At 50.4% G+C, this 27,829-nt stretch overlaps 1 protein-coding gene across 3 annotated transcripts in view; it reads left to right on the top strand.

Annotated features, from left to right (window-relative positions):
- Positions 1–27,829, top strand: part of SLC2A9 (solute carrier family 2 member 9) — a 255,749-nt gene that overhangs the window by 20,573 nt on the left and 207,347 nt on the right. For 2 of the 3 annotated variants that reach the window (XM_087434920.1, XM_004432273.3), the window contains exons 2-4: positions 11,670–11,755; positions 16,837–16,937; positions 25,553–25,651. In XM_087434920.1, the coding sequence (XP_087291046.1) occupies positions 16,875–16,937; positions 25,553–25,651 (162 nt within the window). In that variant the 5' untranslated portion in view covers positions 11,670–11,755; positions 16,837–16,874. The remainder of the gene's footprint in view (positions 1–11,669; positions 11,756–16,836; positions 16,938–25,552; positions 25,652–27,829) is intronic. The other variant, XM_087434919.1, reaches the window with a different exon arrangement.

The raw sequence follows: 27,829 nt of genomic DNA, 5'->3' as shown, positions 1-27,829 counted from the left end.
TTAGCGCACCCCTCCCCCCCACACACAGTGCGTTCCTCGGGGGTGGAGCTGAGCCTTATTCATCCCAGTATTCACAGCGCTCAGAATCTAGAATGCAGTCACCTCAGGATATGTGGCTTCTTCCTCCTCTGGCTCTGCTAACCAGCCATCACTCTGAGCCTTTTGTGTCCTCATTTCTAAAATGAAATTCTGCAACATGATTCCTCTGGTCCCTGCATTGCGAGGACTGATATTCTAGGATTTCATACCCAGAAACACTCATTGTTGTCTTTGGAAATAAAATAAATTTGGGGAATCCCTCCTAGCATCCTCCTGTGTCCCTCAGGACGATACTTTGAAAGCTGCAGGAAGAGTCAGCTTCCAAACCCCGAGCTGTCTTGGGCATCCTGGGAGCAGAGGCCTCCTTCCTCGCTTTGGAGAACACACAATGCACCTCATTGCTCTTTAGCTGGTCAGGAAATTTGACGCTGATTAGATTGGATCAGTAAACAATGCAGCCTATTTTCAAACTGTGCTTTCATGCAATTACTCTTTGCCAGGAACTAAAGGTCGTGGACCAGCCTATTAGCCACACAAACAACTCAATAATGACCAATCTGATCTTTATAATGCTGATTAAAGCTTGGCTTCTCTGACTGTAGTGAAACTTTATTCCTTTTTTCCAACCTTAGGAGAGACCAGAGGGAGTTAATGACAGGAGTGAGCATGGTAAGACCAGACTGTGCACAGAGGGGTGTTCTCACCCAAACGCTCTTGATCCCGATGCTGGTCCTTTGGAGAGAAATCCTCTTCTCAGCTGATGTTACACTCCAGCACACACGGAGAGTCTCGTCACCCCTCAACCCAACCCCACCAAAGGCAGGGCCACTTGCTTCTCTGCCCCTGACGTGGTAGAAAAAGTGTGACGTTGACAGTTGCACAGCTGGAGTTGAATTCTCTGCAACTAACCTCCTAGTTCTATAAGAGTCAGCACTTGGGAGCCTCCAGCCCTCAGTTTCCAAATCTGTGACACAGGGATGGTAATGACCTCCTGCAACAGGTTGTCCTGGGGGGTCACGCGGTCGCTCATGTGAAGTGGCCTGGCAGGGTCTAGGACATGTGAGAGACTCAGTGAAAGGAATTCTCTCTTTTTCTAGATGGGGACCTAAAAGACTGGAAAGACATTCCCATCTAGTCCAGGGTTTCTCAAAGCATGGGACCCAGGGTGCTTTTTGGTGGTTTGTGGATGAGCATGCTTTCATTTTAGTGATTATGCATCTATTTTGGTATCTGTTATATTTCATGTATGTCATTACTTAAGGGAGTGGTTCTCAACCATGGCCACACCTTGCAATTGCCCAGGGAGCTTTTAAAATGCTCCAGCCTGGGGCCGGCCCCGTGGCTTAGCAGTTAAGTGCGTGTGCTCCGATGCTGGCGGCCCGCGTTTGGATCCCGGGCGCGCACCGACGCACTGCTTCTCCGGCCATGCTGAGGCCGCGTCCCACATACAGCAACTAGAAGAATGTGCAACTATGACGTACAACTATCTACTGGGGCTTTGGGGGAAAAATAAATAAATAAAAATTATAAAAAAAAAAAAATGCTCCAGCCTGGAGAGGGGCCTGGCTTTAGGATTTTATATAACACTCTTCAAGCAGCATTAATGAACAACCAGGGTGGGAACCACTGGCTTAGGGCAAAGCTGGGTGAAAAATATAGATAATTCTACTTATAGTACCGTATCATCAAGGCGGCAAGCTAAGGCTGAGGTCTGGGAAACACTCATAAGCTGATAGTTTGCTTGAAGGCTGCACGTGAGGATCATCTGTGGGTGGGGTGGGGTTGGTGCTTGTTAAATTTCAGATGCCCTGTCCCATCCCAGATCCATTAAATCAGAATCCCAAGGGCTGGGCTTGGAAAATCTCTCTTCTTGTCCGCCAACCTGGCCCTGGTCCTCCAGAGGGCGTGTAGGAGCCACTCATTTTCTCAAGGTCAAGGCCACGCTCAGGAGGAAGGGAGACATTCCATGGTCTGCCCGACAGTGGAGATGGGGGGATGCTGACCAGCCGATGTCAGTCAATCAAGCTTTGACACCTGGGAGGTGTTGAGCCAACGTTCACCCAGGGCAGTGAAGGGCACAGAGGCTGCAATTCTGAGTGCACTGGGGGCTCTTTGTGGGGAAGCTCTGTGCTCAAGGTGGAGGGTAAGTCTTCTCTGAGTGTGTCCAACCCGGTTCCCTAAGACAGGAAGGAGACAGAGAGGCAGGATGAATGCCCCCTCCAGGACATGGTTCAAGGGTGTGTGCGGCGGGAATGTCTCCTGGGTGGTAACTTGCAGGAAGCTTCGTGTTCAGACAGATTGCAGATGGAGAGTAACTCCCCACCTCTAGAACCTCCAATATTTGCTGCCCAGAAGGCACATGTGTGAACATCTGGAGAATTCCTTACCTACTTACTCCCCACTGTGCCCACAGCCTGGTCACAGTCAGTGCTTGGTGACTACAGAGAGGTTGAAGGGGAAGGAAAACCTCGGCACCCTGAGTGACACCCCGACAGAAGTCTACATAGAAAGGCAGCAGAATGGGTTGGCAGCAGGCAAGCCACTTCACCTGAGTCTCAGTGTATTCATCTCGAAAAGGGATTCCTGCAGGATGATTAGGGGGATGAAATGAGAGAGTTTATTTGAGGGTCTAGCACAGGATAGGCTCCTAATAACAACAAGCTGTTGCTTGTTATGGGATAAACTTAATACATTTTGATTTCCATCTTTGCTTCTGTACCGAACTCTAGCTTAGTTACAGAACCTAGCTAGTTCACTTCAGTCACTCTCTTCAGTGCCTTTAAAATGATCCTTTCAATTCAATTCAGTCCAGTGTACTCTGGCTCGAGAACTCTCAGGAAGTGGTGGTCTCTCTTAGCTGGAAGGAACCATGCTGGAGAGGATGTTGAAGCCGGTAATAGGGCTTGGGGCTTGACCTCTGTTCCTTCAAGCATCCCTTCTCAGGGTCCCATCCAGTAGAACCCCACTTGGCTGGGATGGTGGCGCCTCTTGACTTTATTCCAGCCTTCTAGCTTTGGGGGTGATACTTGCCAAGGCTGTTTCACAAATTGTTGTTGAAGACTGATGAGATAATGTAAATTAATTAGTAACCAAAATAAATAGCATTTTTTTATTGAATATAGCCATTTACTTGGCTTATTGGTTGATTGATTGATGGATTAATTGAGATGACTGAAAACTGAAGATGGGAAGAGCTGTGGGGAGCATTTAAGCCTTGCTGTCGTGGGAGAAGCAGTGGGGAGAGGCCTGGGCTGAGAACCAGGAAACCTGGTGTAGTTGTGACTCATTTACAGCTCACTGTGCGACCTTGAGTTACCTCTCTGCACCTCAGTCTTCTCAGCTCATAGGTGTGAAGTGTGGGTCGATCCACTACACAAAATTCTGAGGTGGATTATCTCTCATAATAAATGTGAAGGCATTTTGTAAATTGCAAAGCCCTACAAAAATGTTATTTATTCCAGTTATTACTTAATTTGCATCATCTCATCACTTTTCCACAACAGCCTGTGAACCAGGCTTGGGGGGTAGTATCTCCAAGTTCAGGAGGCCCAGAAGACACACTCCCACATCACTAGGGCTAGCTTTGCTGGAAGGGTCCTTTCTGGGCACCCCAGCCACACTCCTGTAAAGACGACTGCAAGTGTAAGGAGCTCCTGCAGGGAGTCAGGGGTCCAGACACAGTGAAACGGGGTCCTCACTGGCTGCAGGCTGTGTCTAACCCAAGTGTCTGTTACAATGATGGTCCAGCCTCCATTTTGTGGTTCTTAGGCATTACATATTCATTCTGTCTTATTATATTAGCCCTGTTTTAGCTGTTTTATTTTAATGTCAGCACCCTCAAATCCTCCCAAAATTAGGTGGGCCATAACAATTAAATATGTCAACAAGAGGAACAGACAAGCCGCGGATGGTATTGTGGGTTGAATTGTGGCTCTCCAAAAGATATGTTGAAGTCCTAGCATCCAGCATCTCAGAATGTGACCTTATTTGGAAATAGGGTCACTGCAGATGTAATTAGTTAAGATAAAGTCATCCCGGAGTAGGGTGGACCCTAAGTTAATAGGACTGGTGTCTTTGTAAGAAGAGGCCACACAGGGAGAGGGCCATGTGAGGACGGAGACAGACTGGAGTGATGCAGCTGCAAGCCAAGGGAAGGATTGCCAGTAAATCCTCAGAAGCAAAGAGAGAGGCATGGAACAGATTCTCCCCGAGAGCCTTCAAGAGAGCGTGGCCTGCCGGCACCTTGGTCTCAGACTTCTGGCCTCTAGAACTGCGAGAGGATACGTTTTTGCTGTTTTAAGCTCCCCGTTTGTGGTGCTTTGTTAGGGAGCTTTAGGCAATGAATGCAGATGGAAGCGAGGGCTCTGGTTTCCAGCCCTGCCTCGGCTACACGCTGGCTGTGCATCCTTGGGCAAATCTCTCACCTCACGTTTCTCGTCTGCAAAAAGAGAGAGGTGTGTGGGATCAGCATTTGCCAGTTTTGCTGACAGTTAGAATTACCTGGGACACATCAAAATTATAGCTTCTCAGACCTCTCCTCTGGATTTCTAGAATCAGTGGGTCTGGGAGGGGGCCAGAAATCTATGTTTTTACGAAACTCTCCAGGTGGTGGTAATGACCAGCATCTTGCTGTGGCTGCCCTCTCTGGCATCCTGGCTTTCTCAAAAGTCAGGCTTTGCCCCTTGACCCCACACACTCTATGCAAGTCTACTCTGGGTGGTGCGTGTTGGTGTCTGTGCCCCACACCCAGATTGCAAACCCGAGAGGGCAGAACCACATCTGTATCTCCAGCACGTTGCCTGGAAGAAGGCCAGCGCTTAGGAATCATGCATCCAAGGAAGGGATAAATCGTCTCTACACACAGATGTCCCGCTCTGGGATGTGTCATCAAGGGACATGTAAGCTCTCATTCTCAAGATCTCAAATGAGCCTCCCTGCCACCACTGTGGCCCAGCACCCTACTCCAGTCCACCCTCCATGCTCTTTTGGAGGAACACGTAATGCAGACGTAGTTCTGACTCACTTGATCCTGTGAGGTGGGTTCTGTGATTCTTCCCATTTTACAGACAGGGAAGAAACTGAGGCTCAGAGTGGTTAAGCGACTTGCTCGAGGTCACAGAGCCAGTGGTGGAGCTGGGGTTTGAGCCCAGGTGGTCCAGTAGCAGTACCTTAATCACTCTCTTAGCAGCTCTCTCAATCACTCCACCACCCCACCACTCAAAGCAAACCCCTCGCCAACAGGATCCAGCCCAAGCAGCCAGGCCAGTGCCATCTTCTTGTCCCCTTATCTCTCTGGGAAGATCTCCTGTCACTCTCCTCACCCACTCAATCTGCACTGCAGTGGCCCTTCGCCCTTTTGGCCCTCCCTCGCAGCTGTTCTTCCGCTGGGCATCTCCTTGTCTCACGGCCAGACAGCTCTCCCTCTGGGCTGCTGGGCAGTTAGTCTCTTGGGTCTTTGGTGATTGTAACACACAGCCCAGTTCTCCACATGGCTCACCTCTCTCTCGCTTCAAGTCTTTGCTCAAACTTCGCCTTTCCAGTGACGCCTCCCAGAACCATCTTTTTAAAATTCACAATCTGCCCCACCATCACCGTGCTAGCATTCCCGTCCCCTTCTTTATATTTTTCCCTTAGCACTTATCACATTCTAATATACTGTATCATTTGCTTGTGTTTTGTTTATGATCTGTCTCCCTCCCTAGAATATAAGCTCCTTGAGGACAGGCATTTTGCCTGAGTTTTCATTGCTCCATCCCCAGTGCCTAGAACAGCACCTGGACTGCAGTACACACTCAGTAAATGTTTGTTGAATGAATGAAGGAACACGTTCTACACTATTGCAGGCTCTGTTCGTGTCTGTCTTCCTCCTACGAGCACGAGCTCCTTCCAGGATGGACTTTATCTGATTCATTTCCGTATCTCTAGCAACTGATGAAGGGCCTGGCACTTAGTAAGTCCTCAGGAAGACTTTGTTGAATAAATGAATAAGTAAGCAAATGAATGAATGAATGGATGGATGGATGGATTTCTTTCCCAGGGGAGAGCTCACTTGGCAAAATGCAGCAAATAGGAGTCCATATGATAGCCTCACCTGTGGCTGCTCCTCAGGGTGGAATGAGCCCCCAGCACCGCGGCTGGGATGTTTACAGCCCCGGGACCTCATTCAGGGCAGTCAAAGTTCAAAAGGGTGATCAAGCCAGCGACCCTGGGCAAAACACTGACATGGGTCTTGACTCTGCCCCTCCCTTGCTCTGCCCCTCTGCCCCTCCCCAGAGGGAGAACTTGGCTTCCCCTGACCTCGTTGGAGAAACTGCCCTCCTCACCCCGTCCCACGGAGGAAGTGCCTCCGCTTGCTCCGCCATCCCCAGCAGCTGCTTCTCAGGAAACAGAGACACGGAGAGGACGGCAGCTGCAGATGTCCGTCCCCCACCAGCTCCCTGTGACTTTTGGCCCAGCGGCGCTTGGATTTGCTGTTTTGTTTTTTCTGCTGTGCCAGGGCCACACCTTGGCAGACCCAGAAAAGCAACTGCCCACCTTGGAAGGCTACAGTGCTTGCGGGTCTCCTCTCCAAATCCATGCTGGTTATCCACCCTTAGAGTTGTCACAAAACCACAGACATGACTTGCTGGGTGGAAGCAGGGCGAATGAGAGAGGCCAGAGGAGCTGATGCTCACAGCTAGTGCTCCTGCTTAGCGAGGAAAGTCCTCTCTTGTTGGAGAAGCCACTCGGCATTCCCTCTCCTTGGTGCAGGGGCGTGGGCCCTGGGACTTGCCCTGAGCAGGGCAGAGTCTTTGCTGCTGCAGGCAGAGGGTAAGCCTGAACGCTCCATGCACAACCTCAGAGCATGTGCAGCCTGACCAGGAAGGTGGGGCCAGCAGCTGGGCTCCTGGCCTGCTCCAGGGTCAAGGGGATCTCAGAAACTTCATCCATCTGGCTGGAAGGAAGGTCCTGCAATCTTAACCTTCAAAGTAAGAACCAATATAGGAGACAGATTCAGAACTCTGTTGAGCACTCAATTCAAAGTAACCCACAGATTCGTTGACTTTTTTATCCCATTTATGGTTCCATGAAATTTAACTCATTGGCTTAATTCATTCTTTTCTTAAAAGAAACAAGATGGTTTGCTCCATTCCTTGATCTATTCATTCCTTTAAGTAGCATATTGATTTCCTTCCATTCTTTCTTCTGCTAATTAATTAATTAAAAATATTAATTGAGCATCCACTGTGTTGCGGTGCATTCTATTCTAGGTGCTGGACCCAGCAGTGAATGTGACTAGCAGGCTGGGCTAGGGTTTCAGGAGGAAACAGAATCCACCCTAGATGGTTTGAGTGTAGGGAGGACTTACAGAGGGGTGGGCAGGTGTAAAGGAAGAAACGCGGGATGGCCAGGCTCCCTGTGACAGCAAGGAGCCATTACCGCTAGCACTGAGGGCAAGGGAAGGAAGTAGTGTCTGGGGAGCCCATGGAGGGCTGGAGCCATGGAGGAGGGCTGCGCGGAGGGAGCGGTAGTTGGGGAGGACGCAACTGTTGCCAGAGCTGCTGAGTTAGAGCAGGGAGGTGGCAGGGAAGAAACATCCCCGCCTCTTTCTCTTTCTACCCCCTGATCTCCTACTGGTGCCTTTCTTGGGCCGACAGCCAGTTGCAAGGGAGTCAGCCGATGCTGTCCTTCAGGGCCAGCCTCCCGGGGCAAGAGCCAGGCAGAGAAGGTGGGGACTGGAGCTGGGGAGGCAGAGAGAGTGACGGGCACAAAAACCAAATCCCAGCTCTCCTGGCTACATATTCTAGTTGGAGGACACAGATAACAAACAGGTAAATATTCATCAGGTGGTGATTGGTGCCATTCTGGAAGTAGATCAGGGTGGGATAGATGGAGGTTACAGGGTTTGATTAGTGATGGAGTTGCATTTTATATCTGTGGAGTGGGGGATGAGAAGGGACAGCCGTCAGAAGGCTGTGGCCATCTCCCAGGTGAGAGATGACGTGGTCTGCCCCAGATATAACTGACCGCAGAACTGATGAGACTTGTGACAATTTGGACAGGCACTAGGAGGGCATCCAGAGGAAGGAAGGAGTCTCTGCTGTTTGGCAGGGAGGAGAGCCTGGAATAGGGGGAGACCTGAGGAAAGACAGGATTTGGGCAGGGATGTTGGAAGTTCAGTTTGGGATCTGCTATGATTGAGAAGCTTCTTAGCCAAGTGAGGGCACTGACCCAGTGGGTGGACATGTGAGTCTGTATCTCTGGGAAAGGTTCAAGCCTGAGAGAGAGGTTTGGGAGTGTCAGCAGCATAGCGATGGTTTTCAGGCTCTGTGTCTGGGTGAGGTCACCCAAGGAGAGAGGGTGCACAACAGAGACGAGGGCTTTGGGCTGAGTCCTGGGACGCTCCACCTTGGAGGTCTGGTAGGTGAGGGTGAGCAGCTGAGCCGACTAAGAAGGAGTGGCCGGAGAGGCTGAGGGAAAACCGGGCCAGTATGTTGGCTGGAAGATGGGAAAAGGAAGTTTCTAGAAGGACCCAGAAGGAAGAGGAGTGGTCAGCTTCATTAAAGCTGCTGGGAGGTTATAGGGCATTGACTATTGACTTTGGATCATTGATGTCCTCAATAAGAGCAACTTGAGCCGTGTGGTGGGTCAAAAACCCTATCGGCTCGAGTTGAGGAAAGAATGGAAGGTGCAACGTAGAGACAGTGAATTCTCTTTGGGAGAGTTTTGCTGTAACAAAGAGCAAAGAAATGAGATGATAACAGAGGTCACGGGGTCAAAGGAAGTTGATTTTTTAATTGAGATGAAATTTGCTTGACATAAAATTAACCATTTTAAAGTGAACAATTCAGCGGCATTTAGTATATTCACAGTGTTGTGCAACCATCATCTCTGTCTAGTTCCGAAGCATTTTCATCACCCCAAAAGCAAATGTCTTATCCATTAAATAGTTGCTCCCCATTCACCCCCTCCCCCAGCCGGGATAACCGCTAATCTTTCTGCCTCTATGGATTTGCCTGTTTGGACACTTCACTTAAATGGAATCATACAACACGTAACCTTTTATGTCTGGGTTTTTTCACTTAGCATAATGGTTTTGGGGTTCTTCCACATTGTAACATTTATCACCACTTCATTCCTTTTTATGGCTGAATAATATTCCATCGTACCGATAGACCACAATTGCTTATCCAGTTATCGGTTGATGGCCATTTGGACTCTTTCCACCTTTTAGCTATTGTGAATAGCACTGCTGTGAGCATTCATGTACCGGTTTTTGTTTGAACACCTGTTTTCCATTCTCTTGGGTATGTTCCTCGGAATAGAATTGCAGGGTCATATGGTAATTCTATATATACTTTTTGAGAAACCACCAACTATTTTCCACAGTGGCTAAACCAGTTTACATTCCCACGGGCAATGTATGAGGGCTCCAATTTCTCCACATCCTTGCCAACATTTCTTAGTTTTGTTTTTTAATTGGTGATATTAAGACATTTTTGTATATAGCCTGGAATGATCTAATAGAGTGGGAGAAATTGAGGATGCTGAAGAGAAATGGGATAATTGCTGGAGGGAAATCCTTGAGAAGATGAGAAGGATGTGCCCACAAGACCCACAAACTGAGGAGATCCTCTAAAGTGAGAGGTCTGTTTGGATGCCGGACAAGAAAAAAGAGAAATGTATCTGATGTCGAGGCCCTGAGGCTCACTCTGATGGCGAGGGGCTTTCCTACAGAGCAATGTAAACGGGTCAGGGCAGGCAGAGTGGGTGGTCTCGCTTAAAACCTGTATTCTCATCCACAAGCTGTGGTGCTTTGGGCAAGTGGGGTGACCTCTGAAACCCCAGTTTGCTCAGCTGTAAAATAGAGACAAGAAAACTTCAGTGGCTGCTCTTGGCATTAAGTGAGGCTATGTGTAACCAGTGCCTGGTACACAGTAGGTGCTTACTGGATGCAGGTCCCTTACATTGGCTCATCCTTCTGACTAGATTGTGAATTGCTGGGTGGAAGTAACAGGTGTACCCTTTTTTGCAGCCTTCTCAGTATCTAGCATTGTGTTGGCTACATTGTAGGAGCTCCATAAACATTTGATAAAGAATAAATAAACAAGAATGAAAATAATGATCAATAAAGAGATTTCCCAACGATAACAGCAACAGCAAATATTTAGTGGGTGCTTGCTACGTGGTAGGCAATACCAAGGGCAGAGTCTCATTTGATCTGTGCAATGTGACCTTGAGATGAGCACTCCCTTATCCCCACTTTGCAGAGGGGTGACTTGTCTAGTGGGACATGGCTGGGGAGCAGCAGCTGGGATCTGAGGTCTAACATCAAATCCATCATATTAGACCATCTATCTAGATGCTGCCAAGTCAGTGATTGAATAATCCTGGTAGCAGAGAAAGATCTATTGCCGCTAAAAAGATGTCAAGAGAGAGGTTGGGTGACTGCTTGGGGAAAGGAGGGTCTGGGTAACAGCTGGATAATTGTGGAAGATTTGAAAAGCCTGGAAAGTAAGCCCGTCGCTCAGAGACAGCCTCTGTCTTGGTGTGTTTGCTTTTCCTTAAGCACAGCTAAAATCACCCTGGCACAGAAATGCCATCCTTCTAGCGTGCAGCTTGTGTCAGATGTCGGAGGTTGGTTGATAAAGACACCTCAGTAGATGTCTGCCAGGGATCAGGTGATTTCTTTCTGCTCTCCAGGCTGCCCCTTTGTCAACATCGAGGCACTAGGGAAATGGAATTAGCCATGAGAAGGATGCCTGGTTGCTCTGTATCGATGCCAAGGGAATTGGATGGGCTTCTCCAGTTTGCCAAGAAGTGCTGTCTCTCAGGCCCTGAGCCACAGCATCCCTTTCCCTTGGTGGGTGGGACTCCTGGGCGCCCATCTTTCTGTACTACACCCCAGAACCACCCTTCACTTCCCACGCCCTCACCTCTCTCTGTGAACTGGTCAGGGGGAGGTTTTTGGTGCCCTGGGCTGAGCTTGGATCTTGCCCCGGGCTGCCCAGCTGCGCTCTCGGGTCCCTCATCTCTTTCCCTCACATCTCTCTGCCACACCAGCCCTCTGTTTATCTCAGGGTCCTGAGGAGAGAGTAGGATTAGCACGTGCACATCAGTCTCGAGGTAGAGAGAGGTCAGGAGGACTACATGGCCTTCACAAAATACCAACAAAGGCGATCACCATGGGTGCAGCATTTCACAGTTGACGGCTCTCCTGTATTTCTCCACGGGCCGATTTTGTTCCTCCGTCGACAGAGTACAAGAGGCAAGAGTTAACCCCTCATCCTTCTCCTCTGGGCTTAGGACTTGATCAGCCTGCATTTGTTTGTGTCCTGCATCACAATTCCGGTGTGTCACGTCACCTGACCCTCCCCACAGCCCGGGCGGGTGGGTCCATCCTCATGTTAGCGAGAAGGGAGTGGACACCCAGGAAGGTTAATCTGTTACTCAGCAGTGGCTTCGCCAGGACACCTCTGCTTTCGACTCCTTGTCCGGAACCTGTTGCCCCACACCTGGGCCTGTTTTTAATACACTGAGATAGCCATCAATAATTCATCGTTAATCATTTATCGCTTGTCACAGAATGTTTACAGAAACAACCGGATGCCATGTAACCATTAATGCTGTTTTCTTTCACAATTTCCTAGGTTTCTATCTGATTATATCAAGAGCTGATCTATCCATGAAGCATATTCAGTCTGCTCTAACAGGGGAGGGAAGCTCCAGGAAAGAGGTAAGTTATGCTCACAGACTTGGCTTTGGGGATGATTTCAAGAATTACTGAGACTCTTACAGAACAACTGGAACAAGGGATTTGAAAATTGAGGGATTTAAAAATCAACTTGGTGAAGATTAAGTGAGAAAATGCACATAAAGTGCTTAGTGTGGTGTCTGACAGATGTTAATGTAAAAATGAAATTGATTATGAGTGATTATGGCTGTGGTTATTATTCCAAAGGCTGGTAATCTGGTAAATGTCCTCATTCCTCTCTCCCCTTCCTTCCTTCCTTTCTTTTAAAGCTGCTCTATTTTCTACATTCCTTTTCAATATCTTGTTTCAGGGTTAGCTTTAGCTACATGCCAAAGTCTGCAGAGAATTTACCCTGAAAATTAAGAAGAAAGTCACAGAGCCAGCCCTGATGCCTTAGTGGTTAAAATTTGGTGCACTCCGCTTCAGTGGCCTAGGTTCAGTTCCCGGTGTGGAACCACACCATTCGTCTGGCAGTTGCCATACTGTGGTGGCAGCTCACACAGAAGAACTAGAAGGACTTACAACTAGAATATACAACTATACACTGGGAATTTGGGGAGGAAAAAAAATGGGAAGATTGGCAACAGATGTTAGCTCAGGGCGAATCTTTCCCAGCAAAAAAAAGAAAAAAAGAAGAAGAAGAAAGTCACAACCAAGAGTTAAGCAGACCAAGAACTTGGGGACCAAGGAGTCTGTGGTGTTCCCTGTCCCGAGCAGTCAGCCAGAGGCTGTTGGAACCCCTGGGCCTTGCTCAGCAGAGTGGACAGAGCCCAAGGCAGTGACTCCGGGCACTTCCAGGAAGGGGCCTCCAGCTTGCTCGAGCCTGGTTGGGGAGAGCAAGTCCACCTTGGCTGTCGGCTGCCCTTCTGTGGTGCACTGATCCATGTCGGGGCCTTGTCTTTGCTTTTGTCCTTCCGCTTAACACATGCTTATGAGTGAGGGTCTGACTTCAAGCTTCTGGGCCCAGAACGGACCTCTGTGGCAGGTTGGTGGGTAAAGATTCTTCTCTGAACCCTGCTTGCTTTATTTCTAACATGGCTGGCAGCTTAGGGCTGGGATTTGAACCCATGGCTCCCTGCTGCCTGGGGTGCAAGCTCTCTGCACTTGGCCTTGCACTGCGGCCTCTGACCTGTGATGTGGCATCTCAAGGATGATGAGGTTGGTCTCAGCTCTGTGCTGGTCTCTGTAGAGTGAGGTGCACAGTCTCAGACTCTGCTGCAGACAGCTCCCCTGGGCAGCGGGTTCTTATTGACTTAGCAATCCTCATCCTTCTCCTTGCTGGCCAGGGAGTAGAAGATCAGAGTTGGCTGTGGCTCTGGAGAAAGCACAGCCACCACCCACACATCATCCTGGTGCCAGCAATGTTCCTCTTTGGCAGCCTGTTTTCTGGAAGGAGTGCATGAGTCTCTCCCCGTCCTCGGCCTAGGGCACACCTCACCTCTCAACACAGAGGATTTATTCAGCCTGTCGTTTGGATCTGCTGAGCACACTGTTCACCCCACCCCATGCCCGTGTTCCCCACCTTGATTATCATGTGGAAATATTTAACACACGCTATGATTTCTTCATGTCCACTCCTTGCCTTCTCTTCTCCTCCCACCCATTTCTTTGCTCGAAGCTTCATCCACATTCGTGACTGTTCACCTGCTCTGACCTTGATTTTTAGGTGGTTCCAGCTTGGATGGGTGATGTACATCCTAACAAAAGCCACCCTTTGACCACAGCTTGAATCACGTCTTCTCTCAGTGGTTCTCCAATCTAAGCCCCCAATGGAAGCTTGACGTTCTCCTTTAACTGCCTTGTCATGCCTGTCCCTCACCCTCTGTCCCTCCCTCATGAACACCCAAAGCTAGTGAGAGCCACCATCTTCCTTCTTCAGTACTGAGCCATGAATGGACCTTCTACAGCATCCTGCTACCTGACCAGGCTTGGTTTTAAGGCTGCTCCCCAGATGTCCCTAGTGACTATTTCACAGTGTTGCAAACCTGCCCCACGCCTCCCTCCTTCTTCCCCTTCAGTTGATTGCTTGGCCTTGTGCTTCACTGGGGATAGAGATGCCATTCAACAGAAGTCCTCATTTCTCCAATTCCAAGTCTCCAGTCCTAGCCATCCTTTTACCTACTTTCCATCCTCTGATCCACACCTCACTGCCTGCCCACTTCTCTGCTCCACCTCTCGGCCAGCATTCTGGAAAGACTTGTCTCCCCTTCCAGATGTTCCAGGCTCTCCCCAACCACTCCACTTAAATCACTCTCATTACACTTACCAATGGCCTTCATGTGGCCACATGCAGTGGACGCTCTTCATTCCTCTTACTTGATGTCTGAGCCGTATTCAACACAGCTGACCACTCATCCCCTCTGAAAATTCTTGTCTGGCCTTTGCTAACACCTCACTCTCCCTGTTTTCTCCAACTCGGTCTCCTTTGCCATTTTCCACCTGCTGTCTGCTCTTTCCACATTGGGGTTTCTTAGGAGTCTTCTCCTCTACACTCTCTCCCTGGGCGGTCTTACCTAACCCATGGTGTTATTACCCTTAATTTATCTCGAGCCCAGACCGCTTCTCAAGCACCACTCTTGTTTCCAACTGCCCAAGTGGTATTTGCACTAGGATGTCACACAAACATCTCAAGCTCCACACTTCCTAAACAGAACTCTTCATTTCCTCCTGTCCCCAAATCTGTTACCTTCTGAGCCTTCTCCAGCTCAGTGAATGATGGTTGCCATTAATTACACACCAGGGATTTGCCAGGCATCTCCCAAGGCCTTTTATATACATTATCCCTTATCTAACAATCACGATATGAGAGAGTGATAACCATCATCAACTGACTGATAAGGAAACAGACCCAGAAGTTAAGTAACTTGTGCTTGGTCACAATGGCAAAGCCAGGGTTGGGACCCAAGTTTCTGACTCCAGTAGCCTTGCTCTTTCCTCTCTTCTCATGTCTTTTTAAATCCTGCCTCTTGCCTGATCATTTGGAGCCCATCTTCATCCTTAGGTATCTGCAGGGCCACCATGTTGCATAACTCCGGGGGAACATTTACAGTGTCATCTGTGTGAATGACGCTCCCTGGAGTGGTATGGTGACAGCCATTCATATAAACTAGAATGGGAATGCAGCCTGTGGAGGTGGGCCGGTGGTGGCCATGGATAACGTCATTCTGGCTGGCTCTGTCCCATCCCATCCCATCCAGTCCCATTCTGACTCCTCTCTTTCTGGCCCCCCCATTCTGTTTTCTGTACACCTCTCGGGCCAGGCACTCTGTCAGACTCTGTGCACACAGAGATGGATCAGCTATGGCCCCCGAGTGTGAGGAATACATTGGTCAGAGTTCTCCAGAGGAACAGAATCAATAGGATGTATGCCTGTATATTAGCTATGTATAGATATAGATATAGGTGTACATATAGATAGAAAGTGAGAGAGACAGAGAGAGAAATTTTAAGGAATTGGCTCATGAGATTGTGGGGGCTGGCAAGCCCAAAACCCATATGGCGAGCCAGTGGGCTAGAAATTCTGGTAAAAGTTGATGTTGCAGTCTTGGTCTGAAGTCTGGAAACTCAGGCAGAATTTCTAGTTGTCCTCTTGAGGCAAAATTCCTTCTTCTTCAAGGTACCTCAGTCTTTGCGCTTAAGGCGTTCAAATGAATGAATGAGGCCCACCCACATTATGGAGGGTCATTGCTTTCCTTAAAGCCAGCTTTAAGCCAGATTGTAAATGTTAATTGTATCTAAAAAATACCAGCAACATCTAGCCTGTTCTCTAGGTGTTCAACCAAACAACTGGGCACCATGGCCTTGCTAAGTCGACACATAAAATGATCCATCAGGAGGAGGTCTCGGTCACTGGCGAGGACACAGACAAGAGAACAGTCAGCCTGTACAATTTTCTTCCTGCTAGGCTAATGGGACTTGCTAAGGTACATGCACAGGAGGATGTGATTCAGATTTTCCAGAAGGAACAGACAGACGAGCAGAGGATGTGGGCCTGGAAGGTGAGAGAAGGGAAGGAGGAAAGCATTATAGGTTAAGGGGGCAGCCCAAGAAACAGCAAGAGAGGCCTGAAAACGAAGGTCCAGTGGGCTGGAGTGTCCCTGGGTGTGTGCTGGGACGAGACACAGGTGGCACCTTGCTTCCTCTTAACCTAGATACTAGGAGCTTAATAAATAATTGTTGAATAAATAATTTAGTGTATAAATACTTTAAATTTAAAAAACACATGGGCATAGTTTAAGTACAAAAATTGTATAATAGTGTGACTCTATAAGTACATCTATTTTTAATGCTGACTAATATATACTTTTTAATATGTCTTCCTCTTTTTGTCAAGTAAGAATATGTTATAAGCATTTCCCATGACATTAAATGTTCCCCTTTAAGACTTTAAGCACTACATGAGTTTCCATCATTTGGATATCGTAATTTATTTACACTTTCCTGTTAGATATTTTTTACTATTGCGAATACTATTTTTCTAACATGAAAAACACTGTAATGACAATCTTTGGCTTAAATCTTTGTGCACGTTTTTGTTACTGCTTTAGGCTAACTTTTATAAATGGAGTAGTTGGGCCAAAGGGCCTAAATATTTTTATGGCTCTAGAAACATATTTCCAAACTCCAGAAGAGCTGTACAGTTTTCTCCTTCTGTCATGCCAGTGATTCCGGTTACAATTTTGGTAATTGTTTCCAATTTGACTGGGGAGATGAGCGCTTCATTTTAATTTGCACTGCTTTTATTTTCACATCTTGGGGACAGAAAGTCTAGTGTTTCTATGAAGGTCCATCAGAAGGACCTTCTGATAAGAATGTTCTGGAAAGGGGCCTGTATTTAATAAGCAGGGCAGCAAGTGTGGGAAACAGATCTAATCCAACCCAACCACCTCGTGAATGGAGAAACAGAGGCCAGAGAAGAGGAAGGAGGTGCCCAGGTCTCCAAGGGGAGCTGGGGTCGCCCATCCTGATGTCCTCATCAGGGCCCCTCACCTGTTCTGGGCCACCTCCCCTGAGTTACCCATCTGCGACAGCAAGTATCTAATGGCTTCTTCCTTTTTTCTCAGGAACAAAGAAGCCCAGCCCAAAATCTGAAAAATAAACCATGAAGCTCAGTGAGAGAGACTCAGCAGATGACAAAGAAGGCGATTTGGTGAAAAAGAAATTGGTCAGTTGGTTTCCTTGTCTCTCGCTTACACCACAGGGGTGGTCCCTCCTCGCTGTCCACCTTCCTCCCGGGGGAAGTGGGGGTGAGGGTGAGGTCAGGCAGAGAAGAGTGAGCAGAGGCTGGAAGCAAAGTTGTGTGGGAAGGAGCCGTGTGAATCGGAGCTGTGTGTGCGGTGAGGTGCAGGCCACTGATGGCCTTGTACTTTGTGGATGATAAGACTATCCGCTGGTGACCTTCTGGATTGGGGGGGTGGTTGTCTGCATACCAAAAGTCATTCTCAAGGAGGGGACATTGATGTTGAAGGCGATGATGTCATCGTCCTTAAGGATCCGCTGAAACCCATCCTCCACCCCACCACAAGGCCCAGTCCACCTGCCCCCTCCTCCAGGAAGTTCTCAGCACTGAGAAAGGATCTCTCCCTCCTTGGGACTCCTTGAACCCTCTCTTTAAACCAAATTCAAAAACCAGTAGCCAGACAGTGCTGGCTCTGTGCCAGACCTTTACACAGGTCTCCCATTCTGTTCTCTGGGCCACACCACAGTGAAGGCATCGCTACCTCCATTTTACAGGCAGGGAACTGAGGCTCAAAGAAGGCTTGAAGCCACTCATCCAAGGCTACATAGCTGGTTTGAAGTGCAGCTGGTCTGGAACTACGGCCCATCTGTGCCTTGTCTCCTGTGATGGATGTAGAAGCAACCAGGACTCAGAAGAAAATACGTCCATATTTGTAATAAACCTTTATTTACCAGAACAAAGATCAACTCAAGTGTGTTTACCAAATTGCCAGGGAAGTCTGAAACTGGGAGGCTGAGCATCATTATCCACATGTCACAGGTGGAAATGGAGTTTCAGGGAGGCCAAGTCCCCTGCCTCAGGTCATCCAGGGACATGGTGGAATCACGTTAAATCAATAGCAATTCCCTGTATATTTTTCTTGGTGTTTATATTAGGTTGAGTCAAGGTTCCACTGTCCAGGCATTTGGTTCCGATGAAGAAAGTGGTATTGTCATCTCAAATGTTCTGTTTAAATGATACTCAATAGAAACTCCCCTTTTTTTCCTACCCTTTCCTGGGGGAAAATTTTCATCTTGTTCAAGCCGAATCTCCAGCCTGAGGAAATCTTCAAGAGGACAGTTTGAGTTCAGTGCCAGAAGCACCTACTGGGCCCCTTCCCCGAGCCAGACGGGAAGAAGGCCCTGGGAATTCGAAGAGGCTCAGGACATTGTATTAGTCTGCTCGGCTGCCATGAAGAGCACCACAGACTGAGGGGCTTAAACAACAGAAATCTATTTTCTCACAGTCCTGGAAATTAGAAGTTCAAGATCAAGGTGTGGGCAGAGTTGGTTTCTTCTGAGACCTTTCTCCTTGCCTTGTAGACGGCCATCTTCTAGCTGTGACTTCACATCTGTGTATGTCTGTGTCCTAATCTCCTCTTCGTATAAGGACACCAGTCATACTGGATCAGGGCCCCCCCCCCCCCCGTGACCTCATTTTACTTTACTCTCCTCTTTAAAGGCCCTGTCTCCAAATGCAGTCACATTCTGAGGTACCAGGGGTAGTGCTTCAACATATCGATGTGGGGGGGACAGTTCACCCCATAACAGACGCACACAGTCCCTGCCCTCGGTGAGCTCCTCTCCAGAGGCGAAGGCACACATGAGGACAGACGCTTGCACGAAAGGGCGGTCAGAGCTGGCGCAGCTGTGAGCAGCACGTGGAACACAGAGGCGGGGCAGAGAGAGGTCCAGGGAGGATTCTGGGGGGAAGAAGGGGGATGCTGAGTACCGAAGGATGAGCAAAGTTGCAGGTAGTCAGAGGGAAGAACCTGAGCAAGGGCCAGGAGAACCCAGCGTGAGGAGGTGCTCGCTCAACAGATATTGGGGAGCAGGTGTACACATGAGGAACAAGTGTCAGAACAGGCTGAATGGCCCCAGCACCCCAGGAACGTTCGTTTAATGACCACATCCTCAATAGAGTTAATTTTCTTACGATCTGCCTGAGAGCGTGGCCACAGGCCCTGTGGAATGGGGGGATGGCGCTGGATTTGGAGACGGACGAAGCCAGCTCTCCTTGAATCTCTATTCTTCCCCATGGCATCGGCCTAGTGGCTCCTCATAGGGCTCCTGGGAGGATTGGTGATATTGGGTGTGAACACTTGGCCAAGGGCAAAGCAGTGTAGATGTGTACTGTGCAAGAATGGAGGAGTGTGCTCTGGGTAATGGGGAGCCCCGGACAGCTGCCCTCTGGTTCACGGAGCCATACCACATCACCATTCTTCATGGAGGGACAGAACTCGAGCACTGGCACGGGCCTCAGCAATCATCCCATGACGTCAACCTGGCCGCAGACCTCTCCTTTCACTGCTGAGGATGCTCGTTCCCCAGAGTGGGGCAAATCTTTCTACACAGATTGCTCACTTCGGCATTTATTCAGAAAAGGTTGAGAGCATTTGGGTCAAGAAATAGCACATTATCTGGGAACAAGGTGATTTGAAGAGAAATAATGACTATTCATCGTACGCTTGCCATGTGCTGGGAGCTGTCCTGGGTTCCATGGTTCTATGTGTTTTTCGTGTATAAACTCATCAAATATTCTCAACGAGTCTGTGAGGTGGAGGTGCTATTATTATGCCCATTTTACAGATGAGGACATTGTGCCCAGAGAGGCTGAATAACTTGCCCAAGAGCTCACAGATTGTAATGTTACCGAGCTCTAAGGGACTGGTGACCCACAAGTGGGTCCTTTTTCCCAGAGCCACTTGTGCCAATAGAACGAGACCGGGTTTGGAATAGCAGAGCAGAAACATTGTCCATTGATCAATGAATGGAGGAGGCAGAGCTCGTGCTCTAAAACACCTTCTCCCGGAAGGGGAGGTGAGCAGGTTCTTAGGGATGTGAAGGGGGAGGGGTCTCCACGTCTTCACTCGGAGCGGGGACATTTGTGGCATGCACATATCTTCCCTTCTTGCACATGGCACCTTTTGCACATGGCACCCCATCGCCATCTTGGACCTTTCTGGTTTGGACCAGGTCTGCCGTTTGGCCATCTGACATTGTTCTCCCTTGGTTCCTATAAGCAAGCACAACTTAAAGCATTAGACATGGAAAATGTTTTAGGGACTTCCCTGGGTGACAGTAAGTGGCTGAGCAGAGACTCAAATCCAGGCAGTGTGGCGCCGGTATCTGGGTTTTAAAGCACTGAGCTGTGGCAAAGTGAAAAGACAGTTCCCATCACCTTCACCAAGGCTTTCCAAAAAGTGGAGCTGTTTATTTTGTCACCTTGGGAAGCCCTGGGGATGCCACTGGGAATGTGAGCTCACTAATCTGCCTGAAAGAAGAAAGTGCAGTTAACCCCATGGCCAGGCTTTCTGCATGGCCAGAGCGCTGGCCTGGAACTTGAGCCGGGACACCTGGGTGCTAGTCTCAGGTGAGGGACTGTAGGCTAGCGGCTGCTCACACCTGGGCCAGTTTGTTGGCAGGCTGGGGAGAGGATTTACGGACAGCCAGCTCCACCAATAAGAGGAACTCTTCAGGCCAAGCTCCGCCTCCAGGCTGCAGGATGAAGAGGGAGAGTGACCTGCAAGTTTCCCTGGTTCTGCTGACTTGTGTCCAGTCCCGGGTTCTGGGAGAGCCCCTGGGGCCGGGCAGGGCCGGGGCAGCCCCTCTGGCTTCTGCCCTCAGAGCTCAAATTCAGCAGGACTTTGAGTCAGGGAAGTTGAGGCAGGAGAGGTGGGCAGGGACAGCTCTGCCGGGCCTCGAGTCCACACGCGGGGTACGCTGCCGGGCCTCGGGCCCACACGCGGGGTACGCTGCCGGGCCTCGGGCCAGTGTGGCCTGTAGACACGCTGAGGTGGCCGGCAGGGCCTGTAATGCTTTTTGACTTGGGAAGCCCTCACAGCCCAGGGACCCCCAGACACCAGGGACCTAGCACCCGCCCTCCCACTTTACACCCAGCTGCAGATGCTTATTTGTGTGCACTGCCTGGGTCCTGGTGCCTTTTGAGATGAAGAATATAAAGTCCCCATCAGGAGGGGGCAGGGTGTCCTCAGTGCACAGGGAGGCAGCTGTCTCTTCCCCTTCCTGCCCCTCCCACACTTTAGGCCCCAGCCACGCTCAATTATTTGGTTCCCCACATACCCCAGGGCGTCCATGCCTGCAGGCCCTGGCTCAGTGGCCTCCCATCCTACGCCCGTCTCTGCCTGCCTGTTCCCTGGGTTTACTCACCTGGTAGGAATCTGCTCAGGAATCACCTCTTCCGGAAAGTCTTCCGTGATCCAGCCTCAGGTTGGCTCGGTGCCTCCTCCGTGTTTTCCCGGGGAAGCCTCAGGTTGCATGTCAGGCTGTAATCGAGAGCGTCCATGTTAGGGTCCTGCTCTGGACCACAGCTCCGTGAGGGAAAGCCAGCCAATCGCTCACTGGCTGAAAATCAATTCTCGGAATAGCCAATTCTCCGAGCGGTATCCCTGCATGATTAATATGCAAAATGGTTATTGCACTGAATGATTCGTGTGCTCAATAAGTAACTAGCCTCATTATTGAGGGTCAGCTTTTCCTTTTGGAAGTTTTGGTTCCCCGTTGAGCAGCTGTTTTTCCCTGTTGTGCATCTTGGGCTGGATGTTTGAATGTGCGCTGACATTCCACGCTCCCAGCACTTCTGCGATACTCCACATCTTTTTTTTTTTTTTTTGTGAGGAAGATCGGCCCTGAGCTAACATCCATGCCAATCCTCCTGTTTTTTTTGCTGAGGAAGATTGGCTCTGAGCTAACATCTATTGCCAATCCTCCTCCTTTTTTTTCCCCCCAAAGCCCCAGTAGATAGTTGTATGTCATAGCTGCACATCCTTCTAGTTGCTGTATGTGGGACGCGGCCTCAGCATGGCCGGAGAAGCGGTATGTCGGTGCGCGCCCGGGATCCGAACCCGGGCCGCCGGTAGCGGAGCGCGCGCACTTAACCACTAAGCCACGGGGCCGGCCCTCCACATGTTTTATTTCAATGTGTGCTTTCCATTAAACCCAGTCTGCTGGCTTCTCGTCTCTTGTTTGTGGACTGGAGGCCTGGTCTGGCCTTCTAGGGGCTCTGCATTCCCCAAACTCGCCTTTGCCCCGCCGGCCTCTGCACCTGCTCTCGGCTTCTGGAGTAAAAGGCGAGGCAACCCGTCCTAGACATGAGTTAAGGTGCTCCTCTGACATCTGGGGCAGATCGGCCATGCAGCGAATTAATTCTCGTGACGTGCTAGTGGGCATGGGGGGTCTTGCCTCCCTGATGCCTTCCTTGAGCCAGCCCGGGGCAGGCACGTGGGACGCGCTCCCTCAGCCAATGCTGAAAGAGCGGGACAGGGGAATGACTGAGTGTCAGATTCTTTTTCTTCCAAATCCGCAGCCTTCCCATTTGTTCTAGAGCTTCAGGGCAGCCCATGTCCATCTCCAACAGGCTGCTCGGGCCACGTGTTTTCTATTTCAGTCTCAAGATATCTCTGCAGGACACTCAGGGCAGGACCAAGCTCCCAGTTTGCACTTGTAACCGTAGTAGCTCAGAGAAGCAAAGTGACTTGCCTAAGGACACACAGTTGAAAAGCAGTGGACTCAGGGTTGGAACGCTGCCAGGCTTCTTCTGCAAAGTCCGTGACCTTTGGCTCCGTCCTGGTCCTTAGGGAGACTTGCCCTGGGTTCCGGCCAGTCGCTCCACTCCCTGCACGGCGGCTTTGTTAAGAGGGAAATTAAAAAGATGCCAAATGAAAAATCCACAGCCCAGCTGGTGATTCCCGAGAAGACAAGTTTCCCTTTAAGACTCCAGTTGCTGTTACGACCTGGAAACAGGGCAAAGAAAGCAAAACAGAAAACACTGCCCAACTTCCCATTCAGACGAGAGAAAACTGCCACATTTCCTGTTGGGATCCTCCCGCCCTCAGGGAGATGCTCTGGAGGAGTCTGGCCTGGAGGCCCTGCGGGGGCCTGGCCACCAGCCGGGAAGGCCAGCGGGGCAGTCGTCAGGAAAGAGAGCATGGATTCCCAGCAACCAAGCGTGGCTCCCCTCACATGTGGCCCGAGCCACCCGGGGCCTCCCTAGGGTGCCCGCCTGACGAGCGGGACGCCGGGTGGGAGCAGAAGAAAGGTAAATATAGTCACCAGCCTCTGTACCTGAAAAGCTGCGGCTTTGGTCAGGGAGGGCTGTGGGTGACTCCTGGCGTCCTGGTCCCTGTGACCTGGGCTGAGGTGCTCCACCTCTCAAGCCGCAGTTTCCTGGGGCCGACAGCATATTCTGGCAGCATGGCTGTGCTCATGTACTGAGGCCACAGCAGAGAACTGCCTCGCACATGCTGGGCAGTGTCCCCTTCCTCCCTGCCTGCCCCCACCAGCGGGCACCCTCTTCTCCTGGGGCTGGAGGTGAGAGGTGGTGGGCACAGGCAGGGGCAGGGGGCTCCAGGGAGAAGGCTCCCACCTGCTCTTCTCTGCCCCCCGGGGGGCAGAGACCCAGAGGTGAGTTTGAGGACAAAAGGCGATGGAGAACGGGCGTTCTGTCCAAAATGTGATTCTGTTCCTGTGAATGAATCCCATTCAGTTCAAGCTCCTCTTAGTGCAGAAAAATATTCTGGCCTCACACCTGGTAATGTCCATCCCTGTGGCCTATAAATCCTCCCTCTCACCTCATCCGATCACCAGCATCTACCCAGCACCTCCTATGCAGCAGGCTCACTGCCTGCAAGGAAGAGTCCCGCCCTCAAAACTACCACCCACTTTCCCAGCCTCTGCTGCTGACTCTCAGGGGCACCTACCGCAGGACAGGTGAGGACCTTACCTGCTTTAACTCCTTTCTTCTGCATAATATGCTACAAGGTGGGGTCTATTATCATCCCCATTTTACAGATGAGGGCACTGAGTCACAGGGCAGCTGTGTAACTGGCCCCAGGTTACACAGTTGTAAGGGGCAGAGCTGGAGGTCAGACGGAATTGAATCAAAGGGATAAACGTAAAAATGAGGAGGTGCCTTTATGGAGACTTTCAGAGGAGGAGGTGCTGGCTATGGGTCTTAGGTAACGAAAATCTCTAGAAGGCAGGATTTCAGGTAGATGTAGCCACACGGGCCATGTCAGGAGAGATCTTGGCACATAACTTGGGCAAGAGCCATTCTGTATGGCGGGGCAGAGGGAGTGGAGAGAGAAAATAAAAAGAGTAAGCAGGCTTTCTGAACATTCCCTATGGGCACACAAGTCTCTGAACGTCCTCATCCAGTGACATACCGACTGCTCGACAACCTATGCAGCCGGTGCTGTTATTTAGATCCTATTTCACAGCTGCATGAGCTGAGACCCAGAATGTCAAGACACTGTCAGGCTCCCACAGCTGCGTGGTGGAGCCGTCTGGCATGGAGCCCGTGCTAGAGGAGGCTACCGAGCTGGGTAGAGCAGGGGTTGGCTGTTGGGTCCCGCTACCCCTCCCTGAGCTGTGGACCTCATCTGTCCTGTGGACCTCATCTGTCCTGTTTACTGCTGTACCCTCAGAGCTCTGTTAGGGCCTGGTACCTAGAACACGCACACACACACACACACACACACACATGCATTAAATGATGGCAGAGAAAGAAAGCGCCTTCCAAGAGCACTGGGTCCCCTCTATCTGGAGACTGGCCCACATGTCCCTGGCCAGCCTAGGATGGCAGCCCTTCCTGCCTCCAGCTCCTGCCAGCTGGTCAGCCTTTGCCAAGGGGCCCAGTGTTTCTGCTCCTGGTCCAGTTGTGGCTGTGGCCATCCTTGGATGGAGCCGTGGGGCAGGATTACATGGAGGTAAATGCCTTGTTCTCCGGGCCAAGTCCTATATCTCTCTGCCTGTAGGTCCTTGCCCAGAGGTGCTCATACTGGCCTGTAGATTGACACCTTAGCTGAGAACAGGGCCTTCATGGGTGTGTGTGAGCCTCTCTGTGTGTATGTGTGTGTGTGTGTATCTATCAGCAGCCTCAGACCCCTTCAGCAGCCTCAGGACACTGCTTCCAGGTGAAGAGGCAGTGTGGTGCAGTGGTGATTACCCAAGCGCTGGAGCCAGCCCACCTGGGCTCCGGCCCCTATCCGAGACAGCACCAGGGACAGCTCTGTGCCTCTGTTTCCTCACCTGTAAAATCGGGATAAAATAGTACTGATATGATGATTCCATGAGGTAACACTCAGAAAGTGCTTAGAACAATGCCTGGCCTGTAGCTCTTAATAAATGTCAGCTGCTACTGCTGGCAATGTAGTCGAGCTTTGCTTTTTGCTCCTATGTGGGTCCGAAACTGGGCACACTCAGCTATAATGAGAGTGTGCAGCAGCTTACAGAGCACCTGCTAAGGACGTCAAGTCTGCGTTTCACGGATCCGCGCACAGCCGGGCGACGAGGCCAGTGGTGAGGCTGCCGACGGAGGCACACTGACCTCCGCGGGCTGTCACCACTCGCCCGGGGCGCACGCCTGCGCAGGCGGACCGGGAAGGGAACCCCGTCCGCTGGCTGGCTCGAGAAACCTCCATCCTTGCCCTGGGAATTCCTGGGACGGCCTCCCCAGCCAAGGGGACGGTCCAGATGCGTGCTGCGGGGCCCTGGCTCTGCGCCTGAGTGCCGAGTCTGATGCGCTGTCCTCTCCTTTCCCAGGACTGGTCCTGCTCGCTCCTCGTGGCCTCTCTCGTGGGCGCCTTTGGCTCCTCCTTCCTCTACGGGTACAACCTCTCGGTGGTGAACGCCCCCACTCCGGTGAGTGCCCCGCGGCCGCCGGATGCGCCCGGCAGAGGGCGCGGTGGCGACGCGGAAAACTTCAGGTGCTACCGTCTGGCCCGAGATGGTACCCGATTCTGCACCTTCGCAGGCCGCTTCTGGGCCAGACCTTTGCTGGACACGGGAGAGAGGCGGGACAGAAAGAATGAGACCAGCCCACACCCTCGAGGTGGGGGGTGGTGGGAGATACAGAAACAGACGGTGATGGCAATGTGGGGGGTCACTTCCTTATGGCTGGAGTGTGGGAGTCCTGGGACAGTGTAGGCAGAGGAGGTCCCAGGGGCCTATCCTGACGGTCTTATTCTAGGCCAAGGAGCACGGAGTCTGAGGAGCCACTGAGGGACCTGATGCATGGAAACGTTTTCTTGATTTGTTCTTTCTGTACTTAGGGATTTTAATTACGGCTAAAGGTCACTTGGTTAAGATCCATTGTTGGCTTTGGTCTGGAATCGGGTCATTAGGTGCAATTCCCCAGGCCTTGCTAACATCGCTCTGCTGGTTTGCAGAGGAAGGTTTGGTTCGCGTGTACCTAGGCCCTTAGGTTTAGGTGTTACCCATTGCTGGGGCTGCTGCTTCTGCCTGACCTACCTCCGCCCGTGGGGTAGGGTGGATGGGGCGTGTGAGGGAAGAGTTCCTGGAGGAGGTGATTCTGCGTCGTCAGCACGGAGGCCTGAGTTGTGAAACCTTTGCAGGAATGCAGGTATGATGTGGCTGGGGCACAGGACGTGTTTTGGGGAGCATAGGGCAGGAGCTAAAAAGTCGACAGAAGCCAGGCTGTGGACCTTCCTGGATGCTTTTCAGGCGTTTCCTGGTGTGGGGGCCCAGCATCCCTGTGTGCAAAACGCAGGGGAGGCTGGACCTGTGGGTCTCAAAGGTCCCCAGGAGCCCTGGGATTTTCAGAGGTGCCTCAGGGTCCAGACTCTATTTGTGCCAGGACAGCCCTGTTATTTTACTCTGTTAACTCTTCTATGTTTTGGAGTTCTGTGTAAGTTCATCTGAAAAATTGATTCTGATGCTAAAAACAGTTTGAAAACCGGGGGGCATAGGTGGCTTCTCTGAACTCGTGCAGCAACCAACGGCTTTGATTTTGTCATTGTCATATCATCCTGAGATGGGGTCTGATTTGTCCACACTTGTCTTTAAAGGAGGATTGGACATTTGGACTTCTGCTTCATCTGGAAAGTTCTGCAGAACCTCCAGCAGAGGGTGGAGAACCTATGACTTGTGGAGCAAAGAGACATGAAAAACTTGAACCTGGGATAGAATGAAATGGGTGGAAAAGTAATAGTCAAGCAGTGACTGTGGGAACACGAGGAAGGAGCAATTCTGTCATTCATTCATTCAAAGAATGTTTTTAAATTAATAAACTTTAGTTTTTTAGAGCAGTTCACGGCAAAACTGAGCAGAAAGTACAGAAAATGCCCATATACCCCTTGCCCTCACACATGCACAGCCTCCCCCACTATCAACATCCTGCACCAGAGTGGTATTCTTGTGGTAATCATGAACCTACCTTGGGACACTGTTATCACCCAAAGTCCACAGCTAACATCAAGGTTCACTCTGGTGTTGTGTGTTCTGTGAGTTTTCACAAATGTATAAAGACATGTATCCACCACTGTAGTATCTTCCAAATTAGTTTCACTGCCCTAGAAATCCTCTGCTCTGCCTATTCATCCCTCCCTGCCCACAACCCCTGGAAACCACCGATCTCTTTATTGTCTCCATAGTTTTGCCTTTTCCAGAATGTCACATAGTTGGAATCATGTAATATGTGGCCTTTTCAGATTGGCTTCTTTCACTTAGTAGTATACATTTAAGGTTCCTCCAGGTCTTTTTTTTTTTTTAAAGATTTTATTTATTTTATTTTTTTCCCCCCAAAGCCCCAGTAGATAGTTGTATGTCATAGCTGCACATCCCTCTAGTTGCTGTATGTGGGACTCGGCCTCAGCATGGCCGGAGAAGCGGTGCGTCGGTGCACGCCCGGGATCCGAACCCGGGCCGCCAGCAGTGGAACGCGCGCACTTAACTGCTAAGCCACGGGGCCGACCCCCTCCAGGTCTTTTCATGGCTTGAAAGCTCATTTCTTTTTAGCACTGAATAATATTCCATTGTCTGGATGTGCCGCAGTTTACTTAGCCACTCACCTACTGAAGG

The sequence above is a fragment of the Ceratotherium simum genome, chromosome 8 (assembly GCF_057802395.1).
Source record: "Ceratotherium simum simum isolate JZ-2026a chromosome 8, ASM5780239v1, whole genome shotgun sequence".
Classification (NCBI taxonomy): Eukaryota; Metazoa; Chordata; class Mammalia; order Perissodactyla; family Rhinocerotidae; genus Ceratotherium; species Ceratotherium simum.
The sequence above is the reverse complement of the archived record's forward strand: the minus strand, read 5'-3'. Positions and strand labels throughout refer to the sequence as shown.